This window comes from Delphinapterus leucas, chromosome 10 (assembly GCF_059928025.1).
Source record: "Delphinapterus leucas isolate spDelLeu-1000000601 "Yukka" chromosome 10, BTC_Dleu_Yukka2, whole genome shotgun sequence".
In the NCBI taxonomy this organism is placed as follows: Eukaryota; Metazoa; Chordata; class Mammalia; order Artiodactyla; family Monodontidae; genus Delphinapterus; species Delphinapterus leucas.
In genome coordinates this window covers 70,913,125-70,925,565 of record NC_143138.1, presented here as the reverse complement: position 1 = coordinate 70,925,565, position 12,441 = coordinate 70,913,125, and the positions used below count along the sequence as shown (strand labels likewise).

At 42.2% G+C, this 12,441-nt stretch overlaps 1 protein-coding gene across 1 annotated transcript in view; it reads left to right on the top strand.

Annotated features, from left to right (window-relative positions):
* Nucleotides 1-12,188, top strand: part of LRTM1 (leucine rich repeat transmembrane protein 1) — a 32,268-nt gene extending 20,080 nt beyond the window's left edge. The window contains 3 exon segments of the mRNA XM_089919885.1: nt 5,540-6,136; nt 10,082-10,180; nt 11,711-12,188. Coding sequence (XP_089776011.1) covers nt 5,540-6,136; nt 10,082-10,180; nt 11,711-12,144 — 1,130 coding nt within the window. The 3' untranslated portion in view covers nt 12,145-12,188.
* Nucleotides 12,189-12,441: the final 253 nt, after the last annotated feature.

Sequence of the window (12,441 nt, the reverse complement as noted above, 5' to 3'; positions counted from 1 at the left end):
AAAAGGGATCTTGCTGTGATTTATGTCATAGGGTGTTCTGCCTATGTTTTCCTCTAAGACTTTTATAGTGTCCGGCCTACATTTAGATCTTTCATCCATTTTGAGTTTAATTTTGTGTATGGTGTTAGGGAGTGTTCTAATTTCATTCTTTTACATGTAGCTGTCCAGTTTTTCCAGCACCACTTATTTAAGAGGCTGTCTTTTTTCCATTGTATATTCTTGCCTCCTTTGTCACAGATTAAGTGACCATAGGTGCGTGGGTTTGTCTCTGGGCTTTCTGTCCTGTTCCATTTATCTATATTTCTGTTTTTGTGCCAGTACCATACTGTCTTGATTACTGTAGCTTTGTAATATAGTTTGAACTCCAGGAGCCTGATTCCTCCGTTTTTCTTTCTCAAGATTGCTTTGGCTATTCGGGGTCTTTTGTGTTTCCATACAAATAGTGAAATTTTTTGTTCTAGTTCTGTGAAAAATGCTATTGGTACGTTGATAGGGAGTGCACTGAATCTGCAGATTTCTTTGGGTAGTAGAGTCATTTTCACAATGTTGATTCTTCCAATCCAAGAACATGGTATATCTCTCCATCTGTTTGTATCATCTTTAATTTTTTTCATCAGTGTCTTATACTTTTCTGCATACAGGTCTTTTGTCTCCTTAGGTAGGTTTATTCCTAGGTATTTCATTCTTTTGTGGCAATGGTCAATGGGAGTGTTTCCTTAATTTCTCTGTCAGATTTTTCATCATTAGTGTATAGGAATGCAAGAGATTTCTGTGCATTAACTTTGTATCCTGCAAATTTACCAAATTCATTGATTAGCTCTAGTACTTTTCTGGTAGCATCTTTGGATTCTCTATGTAGAGTGTCATGTCATCTGCAAACAGTGACAGTTTTACTTCTTCTTTTCCGATTTGTATTCATTTTATTTCTTTTTCTTCTCTGATTGCTGTGGCTAGAACTTCCAATACTATGTTGAATAATAGTGGTGAGAGTGGGCAACCTTGTCTTGTTTCTGATCTTAATGGAAATGGTTTCAGTTTTTCACCATTGAGAACGATGTTGGCTGTGGGTTTGTCATATATGGCATTTATTATGTTGAGGTAAGTTCTCTCTATACCTACTTTCTGGAGGGTTTTTATCATAAATGGGTGTTGAATTTCGTCGAAAGCTTTTTCTGCATCTATTGAGATGACCATACGGTTTTTATCCTTCAGTTTGTTAAGATGGTGTATCACATTGATTTGCGTATACTGAAGAATCCTTACATTTCTGGGATAAACCCCACTTGATCACAGTGTATAATCCCTTTAATGTGCTGTTGGATTCTGTTTGCTAGTATTTTGTTGAGGATTTTTGCATCTATGTTCATCAGTGATATTGGCCTGTAGTTTTCTTTTTTTGTGAATCCTTGTCTGGTTTTGGTATCAGGGTGATGGTAGCCTCGTAGAATGAGTTTGGGAGTGTTCATCCCTCTGCTATATTTTGGAAGAGTTTGAGAAGGATAGGTGTTAGCTCTTCGTTAAATGTTTGAAAGAATTCACCTGTGAAGCCATCTGGTCCTGGACGTTTGTTTGTTGGAAGATTTTTAATCACAGTTTCAATTTCAGTCCTTGTGATTGGTCTGATTTTATTTTCTATTTCTTCCTGGTTCAATCTTGGAAGGTTGTACTTTTCTAAGAATTTGTCCATTTTATTGGCATATAGTTGCTTGTAATAAACTCTCATGATCCTTTGTATTTCTGCAGTGTCAGCTGTCTCTTCTCCTTTTTCATTTCTAATTCTATTGATTTGAGTCTTCTCCCTTTTTTTCTTTATGAGCCTGGCTAATGGTTTATCAGTGTTGTTTATCTTCTCAAAGAACCAGCTTTTAGTTTTATTGATCTTTGCTATCATTTCTTTCTTTTTCATTTATTTCTGATCCGATTTTTCTGATTTTTTTTCTTCTGCCAACTTTGGGGTTTTTTTGTTCTTCTCTCTCTAAGTGCTTTAGTGTAAGGTTAGGTTGTTTATTTGAGATGTTTCTTGTTTCTTGAGGTAGGTTTGTATTGCTATAAACTTCCCTCTTAGAACTGCTTTTGCTGCATCCCATAGGTTTTGGGTCACCGTGTTTTCATTGTTACTTGTTTCTAGGTATTTTCTGATTTCTTCTTTGATTTCTGCAGTGATCTCTTGGTTACTCAGTAGTGTATTGTTTAGCCTCCATGTGTTTGTATTTTTTACAGATTTTTTCCTGTAATTGACATCTAGCCTCATAGCGTTGTGGTCGGAAAAGATACTGATATGATTTCAATTTTCTTAAATTTACCAAGGCTTGATTTGTGACCCAAGATATGATGTATCCTGGAGAATGTTCCACAAGCACTTGAGAAGAAAGTGTATTCTGTTGTTTTTGGATGGAATGTCCTATAAATATCAATTAAGTCCATCATGTTTAATGTGTCATTTAAAACTTGTGTTTCCTTTTTATTTTCATTTTGTATCATCTGTCCAGTGGTGAAAATGGGGTGTTAAAGTCCCCTACTATTACTGTGTAACTGTCGATTTCCCATTTTATGGCTGTTAGCATTTGCCTTATGTATTGAGGTGCTCCTATGTTGGGAGCATAAATATTTACAATTGTTATATCTTCTTCTTGGATTGATCCCTTGATCATTATGTAGTGTCCTTCTTTGTCTCTTGTAATAGCCTTTATTTCAATGAAAATTGCTACACCAGCTTTCTTTTGATTTCCTTTCATGGAGTATCTTTTTCCATCCCCTCACTTTCAGTCTGTATGTGTCCCTAGGTCTGAAGTGGGTCCCTTGTAGACAGCATATATACGGGTCTTGTTTTTGTATCCGTTCAGCCTGTCTATGTCTTTTGGTTAGAGCATTTTATCCATTTACATTTAAGGTAGTTATTGATATGAATGTTCCTCTTACCATTTTCTTAATTGTTTTGGGCTTGTTATTGTAGGTCTTTTCCATCTCTTGTGTTTCCTGCCTAGAGAAGTTCCTTTAGCATTTGTTGTAAAGCTGGTTTGGTCGTGAATCCTCTTAGCTTTTGCTCGTCTGTAAAGGTTTTAATTTCTCCGTCGAAGCTGAATGAGATCCTTGCTGGGTAGAGTAATCTTGTTGTAGGTTTTTCCTTTTCATCACTTTAAATATGTCCTGCCACTCCCTTCTGGCTTGCAGAGTTTCTGCTGAAAGATCAGCTGTTATCCTTATGGAGGTTCCCTTGTTTGTTATTTGTTGCTTTTCTCTTGCTGCTTTTAATATTTTTCCTTTGTATTTAATTCTTGATGGTTTGATTAATATGTGCCTTAGCGTGTTTCTCCTTGGATTTATCCTGTATAGGACTCTCTGTGCTTCCTGGAATCAACTGACTATTTCCTTTCCCATATTAGGGAAGTTTTCAAGTATAATCTTTTCAAATATTTTCTCAGTCCCTTTTTTTCCCCTCTTCTTCTGGGACCCCTATAATTCAAATGTTGGTGTGTTTAATGTTGTCCCAAAGGTCTCTGAGACTGCCCTCAATTCTTTTCATTCTTTTTTCTTTATTCTGCTCTGCAGTAGTTATTTCCACTATTTTATCTTCCACGTCACTTATCAATTCTTCAGCCTCAGTTATTCTGCTATTGACTCCTTCTAGAGAATTTTTCATTTCATTTATTGTGTTGTTCATCGTTTGTTTGCTCTTTAGTTCTTCTAGGTCCTTGTTAAACGTTTCTTGTATTTTCTCCATTCTATTTCCAAGATTTTGGATCATATTTACTATCATTACTCTGAATTCTTTTTCAGGTAGGCTGCCTATTTCCTCTTCATTTGTGTGGTCTGGTGGGTTTTTACCTTGCTCCTTCATCTGCTGTGTGTTTCTCTGTCTTCTCATTTTGCTGAACTTACTGTGTTTGGGGTCTCCTTTCCACAGGCTGCAGGTTCATAGTTCCCGTTGTTTTTGGTGTCTGCCCCCAGTGGGTAACGTTGGTTCAGTGGGTTGTGTAGGCTTCCCGGTGGAGGGGACTGGTGCCTGTGTTCTGGTGGATGAGACTGGATCTTGTCTTTCTGGTGGGCAGGACTGCGTCTGGTGGTGTTTTTTGGGGTGTCTGCGACTTTATTACGATTTTAGGTAGCCTCTCTGCTAATGGGTGGGGTTGTGTTCCTGTCTTGCTAGTTGTTTGACATAGGGTGTCCAGCACTGTAGCTTGCTGGTTGTTGAGTGGAGCTGGGTCTTGGCATTGAGATGGAGATCCCTGGGAGATTTTCACCGTTTGATATTATGTGGTGCCGGGAGGTCTCTGGTGGACCAGTGTCCTGAACTTGGCTCTCCCACCTCAGAGGCTCAGGCCTGACACCTGTCTGGAGCACCAAGACCCTGTCAGCCACTTGGCTGCCAGTGTTGGGGGTTCTCCTGCAAAGGTGGGCGTGGCTGTGGCTCACCACGGGGACAAGGACACTAGCAGCAGAAGTTCTGGGAACTACTCCTTGGCGTGAGCCCTCTCAGAGTCTGCCATTAGCCCCACCCTACATGACTCTTTTGAATTACGGTTTTCTCAGGGTATATGCCCAGTAGTGGGACTGCATTGTTTTTAAAAGGCCTGGAGGGATACACTAGTATATGGTAGGGAAGAGGGGGGTTCCTGTTGGAAAATATGATGTGGGTGCTCATCAAAGCGAGTTCAACAGTATCAGTAATGCACTGTTTCTTTGAGTTAAAGAAATATGGCAACCTATGAATAACAGACAGAACTTTGTTATAGGAACATGGGTGTTTATTATATTATTTTTAATGCTTTTCTTTGTTTTTAAAATCTCTTGAATAAAAAAGGAGTAGAGCCGGTCATCATTCATGGAATTATTATACCTGCAAAGATGGACATCAATTTGTAAGAATGCTTCAGACCTGCCCTAACCAATATGGACCACTAGCACCGTATGGCTACTTAAATTTTAACTGATTAAAATTAAATGCAGGGCTTCCCTGGTGGCACAGTGGTTGAGAGTCTGCCTGCTGATGCAGGGGACATGGGTTCGTGCCCCGGTCCGGGAGGATCCCACATGCCGCGGAGCGGCTAGGCCCGTGAGCCATGGCCGCTGAGCCTGTGCGTCCGGAGCCTGTGCTCCACAACAGAAGAGGCCACAACAGTGAGAGGCCTGAGTACCGCAAAAAAAAAAAAAAAATTAAATGCAAATAAAAATTCAGTTCCTTGGTTGCAGTAGTCACATTTCAAGAGCTCAGCAGCCACATACAGATAATGGCTACCATATTAAACAGTAGATACAGATCATTGCAATCAGCATAGAAAGTGCTATTGGACAGCACTGACCTGTAGCATACATTTAAGAAATGTGAATATCTGAACTCTGTATCATTCTTCTAAACTTCTGGTCCCAGGTAATTCTGCTGCATTGTACACAGGGCATGTGCCCCCCGAATTATTTTTTCATATTTCTATTTGATATCCTATTTCATCTACCTTCCAGTTACCTGTGAATTTAAAGGGAAACAAACGCTGACACCACTTACTAACTGGTTCCTACCACAGTTTCTTTCTGTTTGTTGTAGGCGAACTGCTCCTGCTCTCAAGTATGATTTTCCTGCTCCCGGTGGTGTGTGGCTGCCCAGAGAGGTGCCGCTGTCACTCACCTTCAAATTTTGTAGACTGCAGCCGGCAGGGTCTGGCTGAAGTCCCTTCCGATCTGCCTCCTCAGACTCTAACCCTGCACTTACAAGATAACCAGATACGTCAGCTTCCGGCTTCTGCATTTAAGTCAGTGCCACAGCTCACAACCTTGAACTTGTACAACAATTCTCTTTCAAATCTGACCTCTGGAGTTTTCCATGGACTTCAGCACTTGCGGGTCTTAAACCTAACCCAGAATTCCCTGCATTCCCTGGAAAGCAGACTTTTCCATTCCCTCCCACAGCTGAGGGAACTTGATTTATCATCAAACAACATAAGCCACCTTCCCACATCCCTGGGTGAGCCTTGGGAGAACCTAACTGTATTTGCGATCCAACAAAACCAGCTTCAGCAGCTCGGTCGAGCCCTCCTAGAATCCATGCCCAGAGTGAGGCATTTATTTCTCAAGGACAACCTCTGGAAATGCAATTGCCACTTGCTCAGTCTTAAACTCTGGTTGGAGACGTTTATCTATAAAGGTCAGTAACGCCTAACTGTGTGTTACCAGCCTAGGATGAACCTCATCTCTTCTCTGCACTAGAAGGGTTGTTGAGGAGTATTTGAGGGATCCATGTAAGCTTTTTCACATTGATGTCATTTCATGGTATGGCAAAAGAGGCAAGTGAGTCATTAGAGGGTGTTTAAATTCAGGTATTTAAAATCATCTACAGATACGATTCATGGAGATAACTTTCCACTTTTTTTTTCTCCCCATCCTAACTTTCTACTCTTTGATTAACAACACCATTAAGTTATTTTTCTGGGAAATGTAGGCCCTTAAGGAAGAGGGAATTTCAATCATCACCTAAATAACTACTCAACTCTGAAATGACACCAAATTTTGATTTTCAAGTGTGATCCAACTGGGGGCATGTTATCTCTCCTTAGGACTTCCCCCTCTTCTTTGTCTGCTTCTGACCATTTGACAGCTGTGAATCTTCCCTGAGATTATCCATTCTGCTTTAGCAAACACCACTGTTACTGAAACTGGATACAGTAAGGTACCCTCTCCAAAGGGAACTACTATTTCTTTAACCAGGTATCAAAAGCAAAGCAAGAGATCCCAGAATATAAAAGATGAGGGGATCTAGAAATCACTCAGGGGTCAGCAAACCATAGCCCAAGAGCCAAATTTGCCCCACCTCCTATTTATGTAAATAAAGTTTTGTTGGAACAAATCCACACCCATTTATTATTTACTGTCTGTGGGTGTTTTGCACTATAAGGGCAAAGTTGAATAGCTGGGACAGAGACTATGGCAAGGCTTAAAATGTGAACTATTTCTGGCTCTTTATAGAAAAGTTTGCCAACCCCTTCTAACTCAATGCTAGCCTACTATCAATGGGAAATGGAGGCCCAGAGATGTTCATGACTTGACCAAGGTCACAAAGTAGAAGCACAGACAAGAGTAGAATGAGTGGCTTTAGGTCTTGGCCCTGCATTCTTTCCTCTGCATCACAGTGTTTCTTTCCTCCTAACTTTTAAGTATCATTCATTCATTCATCCTATACTTGAGTGAATCTTACGTGCCAGGGACATTTCTAGGCAATGAGAAAAGGTCAGTGAACAAGAAAATCCCCACCATCATGGGCATTACATTCTGACAGTAGAAACATGTTAAAAAAGACAAATATATACCCATGTTCAGATAGCAGTTAGTGCTAGAGGTGGGGTAAGGGGAGAGAGTAATGGGATGGGGGTTCCACTTCGGATGGGAAGGACAGGGAAGGCCCCTCCAAGGAGGTGACATGGGGGAGCAGAACTGGAACAATGAGGGGAAATGAACCATGAGATAACTGGGGGAAAGGACAGCAGTGTGAAGGCCCTGACAGGAAAGTAAGCTTGGCTCCACTGAGGGACAGAAAGAGGGACAAATGAGTGGCTAGAACAGAGGAAGGGAGCGAGAGAGGATAAGGCAGCACAAGTACCCAGGACTTAGGTCATGTTGGAACGTGCAGAGTAGGCTGAGACATTTGGATTTTATTTTAGGCGAGATGGAAATCTCTTGAAGAATTTTAGTCAGGGGAACAATATGATCTGATTACATTTTAAAAGGTCACTCTGGTGACTCTAGGGAGAGTAGACCAAAAGCTACAGAAGAAGAAGCAGGGGGATGAGGGAGAAAGTGATTTCAGTCATGCAGGGAAAAGATGATGGTGGCCCAAACCAGAATGATGAGAAATTATCAACTTTGGGAGATATTTAGAATATTAAACTGATAGAAATTACTAATGGGTTGGCGTGGGAGATAAAGAAAAGAGAGTATATTATAGGAAATTCAATTTTGTTTTGTCCTTCAGGAGTAACCAGATAAATGGTGATGCCAGTAGCTGATAAGGGGCAGGCTGGGGAATAGGGGAAATGGGCAAGTATGTGTACGAGGTGGTAAATCAAGAACTCAATGTGGGGTGTGTCAAGTTTGAGATGCCCATTACATAGCCAAGGAGTGTTGTTGAGTTGGTGGCTATATATCTGAGCCTATAATTTGGGAAGATATCAGAGCTCCAGACATGAATTAGGGAATCAACAGAGTCTAGATGGTTGCAGCAGTTACACAGAAGGAAGTGGGAGAGAGCACATGAGTTCAAATAAATAATATTGACTTAAGAATCTCTCTCAACAATAGCCAATAGCTTATCACTAACCAGCTGATCTTCAAGTTGATCTACAACAGAGGCCATATAATGTGACAAAAATCTTTCTTATAGGAGGTTGCAAATAAAAGTGTTTATATCTAGAGGTGAAGTGGCTTCAGCTGTTGTGTTCTAGACTAAATGGTAAGCATAAGCCAAAGCATCAGAGAAAGATGGTTTTCATCAATTAGAAATATTTCTTGACAAAAAATATTTCTCAGGTCCAGGATATTAGAAGCAACATAAGGTATGATATAGCTCCCCCTACTCAGGCACAAACTCACTGGTGATCTTCAGGCAAATTGATGCCCCTCACTAGCCCTCAGTGTCACCAGGTGGAAATGGACAGTGTTAAGCCAGGGAGTTCCTAAGGCTCGTTCTGGTCCTCAGATTCCACAGTGCGGTTCAACGCTCCCTCATGGCGGAGCTGCCCCGTCTGGATGACAGTCTTTCTCTGGAGGAAGGCAAAATTTATTTGGGATAACAAGACCTGGGTGTCCCAAAATAACTAAATAAAATCCCCAAGTGAATGTAGGAGACAATCTGACTACTGATGCATTGAATAAAGGCAAAATAAGGGAATAGGTATTGGTCAAGACCTTAGTTCCCACCAAGGGGGAACAAAGTATACGGAGGATGAAGCAGGGGGGTTTGTGGCCTGGAAGTGTCACTCATTGGTTCTGTTGGCCAGAACTCAATCACGTGGCCCCAATCTGACCACAAAGGGTGGGGAAATTTCATCTTCCTGTGGACCCAACAGAGAAAAAACATGCTTTGATGAATACCTAATAATGTCTCCTCCACAAAAACATGCACATAGATTTTGTAATTAGCATTCCTCTCTCTCCATTCATAACTAAACAAATCATCTTTATGCTGACAGCTAACTGTATTAAACATTTATTCTGGGCTAGGAATTGTGCTAAATACTTGACATACTTTATCCAACTGAGTCCTCAAAGCAATCTTGTGAGGTAGATTTCATTATTACCCCAGTTTCCCACTTCCCAGGTGAGCAAGCAGAGGCACAGAATGGTCAAGTAACTTGCTTAGGGTTGCACAGCAAAGTAATGGTCAGACTCAAGATTTGAATCCCATTTCTTCCCAAGACAGGGGTTAAGAGCTGCTAGTGGACAGATGATGAATAATGTGAGTGCTTGGAAAGCTGGAGCTTCTTGCACTGTCAGCTGCTCTGAATCCAGAAGAGACTGAGACCCTCAAGCTGTCATCTGCAGATTTGCTTCCTGGGGTCATGGCTGAGGAGATGGTGGTGGAAGGCTGGGAAGTGAGTCCTGGCTAAGGACACAGGAGGCCACGGAGCTCTTGGTGGCCATAATCCCTGCCTTCCAGCAACATCCCAGGCTCTAGTCTGTGTATTCTCCTGGCTCTGTGTCCTGAGGCCATGCCTCCCACCCTAATGTTGAACAGCAGGAAGCCTGGAACTGGAGAAAGACAGAGCTTAACCCTGAAGTTACTGGGTGAACCGCCCCAGTCTAGGTCAGCTGGTCCCATGGCATGTGGCCTTTCTTCCCCTGATGAAAGTCTCAGTGCTCTTTGCCTGGGTTAAATATGGTTACTTCTCAAGCCCCCACACTTCTTTTCTGCTCTCTGGCCTTCTGCTTTACAACCAGCTTCCAGGCAGAGTATTGAAACGGTCTCTGAGACAGGGATCCTTAATCACGGTGCAGCCTGATGGCGCCTTGGGCTCATCCAGAACAGGCACCCCACACCTCTGGCCTCCTGCACCTCAGCTCAGGAAAGGAGAAAATTCCTGTTATCTTTTTGCTTTAGAGTTGACGCTCTTGCCTCAGGGGATCACTGAAGAAGCCAGGATGGGCCCAAGAGACTCTGGCAATAGGTGACTCAGTTCAAGCAGTAAAAGCAAAAAAGGTATGAGTTGAATTTTGTCATGGCCACTGACCCCAGTGTGACCTGGGCCACAATAACCCCTGAACTGCAAATTGGCCCCATCTACTAATACGGCCATGGTAAGACTCAGCTTATAAGGCTCAGACAGAATGGATGTGAAGGCATTCCCAAAACTCTGAAGTGCTACACAAAGGAAGGTTCTAATAACATTGAAGTGACAAGCTCCCGCATGGCAACTTCTGGTACAGTTTCATAATTCACCTACGATGTGTACAAAGAATCTCCAGTCTGACTTGGCTAAGATTGGTGCCAGGCTTCATGGGGGTGAGATTCTACTGAGAGTCATGTGTTAACTCCACTGACCTCAGGATGTTTCAGAGAGGAGGAAGTAGAGAGAGGCGGTAGGTGTAGCGGGGAAAACCGGGATCACAGGACAGAGCTGGGTTTCGGTGTTGATCTATCCACTTATGACCTGAATGACCTTGGATAAGAATTACCCATAAGAGCAGAGTTGTGAGGACTTATCTGACAGTGCTTTATAAACTATCAAGTCAGATACGAATAGGATGTTTTCATGGCAAAAAATTTAGTCAGAGAACTTTATCTGCCTGAGGTCAAGTAGTAAATTGGTGGTCAAATTTGGCCAGGATGGAATCTGTTAGCCCAGTGTTCTTTCTAGAAAAGAACTTCTAGGCACACAAATTCTTCCTGAACAATAGTAGTCCACACACATGAGGAAATTAATCCCCTTAGAGAGAATGGAAATTGAGTCCAATAACCCATTAGAAAGTGCGATACTTGGGACTTCCTTGGTGGTCCAGTGGTTGAGACACCACGTTCCCAATGCAGGGGGCTCAGGTTCGATCCCTGGTCAGGGACCTATGATCCCGCATGCCGCACGGCAAGGCCAAAAAAAAGAAAACACTGAGAAAGTTTGGTACTTTAAGTACTAAGTGTTTCGAGGTCTGAGGAGACACGTTAATTGTATTTAATCCCATGAACTTAACTCATATTCCCGTCAAACCTTCAGATACACAAAGCACTCACTCACAGGGCCATTGATCTCCCGGTTTGGCATCACTGAAGAGTGTTGGTAGAGACAGAGGGTCTTTGTAATTAACACATAACATCACAACAAAAGACATTTGTTTTATTTATTTATTTTTTAGCTCTCCTGTGGGAATTTGGCACAATAGATTTCTTGTGTGGCAGGGCTCATTAGGGCATGCAACAGTGCCCTCAGGCTGGCCTCCAGCGCCCCTTCCTGTCAGCTTTTGCATTGTTATTCCCTTGGCATTTATAAGGTAAAGGTGACTTAGCTTCTAATGAACTCTTGGTCACACATAATTGTCCATTTAGTGTGTGGTATTTTTAGCATTTAGCCAATTTAGAAACCCTAAAATCATAAAATACGATTGTTAAATTTTTTGACTCCAGGAAAAAAAAAAAGGTGTTTTATAAATTCCATCTGCCTAAGTTTTTACAGGTTGAGGATTTGGGAGTTTGGTTGTATCAGGCTCTGTTATCATTCTTTGCTTTTGTTTCTCAAAGGGGGAATAACAGACAGCATCATCTGTGCCTCACCGGACACCTGGAAGGGAAAGGACCTCCTTAAAATCCCTCACGAGCTGTACCAGCCCTGCCCTTTTCCTTCTCCAGACCTGGAGTCATCACAGGTGCAGCAGCTAGGTGCTGCCCACCGGGCTGTACCCAGGCCCCCTGAGAGCCACAGCTCAGGGGAGCGAGACCACTGGGAGTGTGAGATCAAACCCAAGCCGAGGCCAGCCAATCTGCGCCACGCCGTGGCCACCATCATCATCACAGGGGTGCTGTGTGGGATCGTGTGTCTCATGATGTTGGCGGCTGCCATTTATGGCTGCACCTATGCAGCTATTACCGCCCAGTACCATGCGGGACGCTCGGCTCAGATCAATGAGCCTGCGAAGACAGAAGGAAAAGAGCTCTTTGACAGCTCAATGGCCTGAGAGCTTTCATCTCAAATAGGAATAATCATTATAGGCCAGAAGAAAGTTTCTGAGTAGGGCTGATGGTTCACTGTTACTGCCTCATTTTCTTTTTCCAAAAGGAAAAAAAAAAAAAAAAAAGATGTGTCTGTAAAAAAAGACAGTATTCCTGGGAAGAAATTTATGTTGAGATTTTTAAAAAAATACCATAGTTGAAACAGAGATGATAACTTGTGCTCTGTGCCTGAGAAGTTATGACAATATTCTATGTGGGGAAGGCTGTCCACAGAGAAAGGGAAGATACATCTTTCAAGGTAC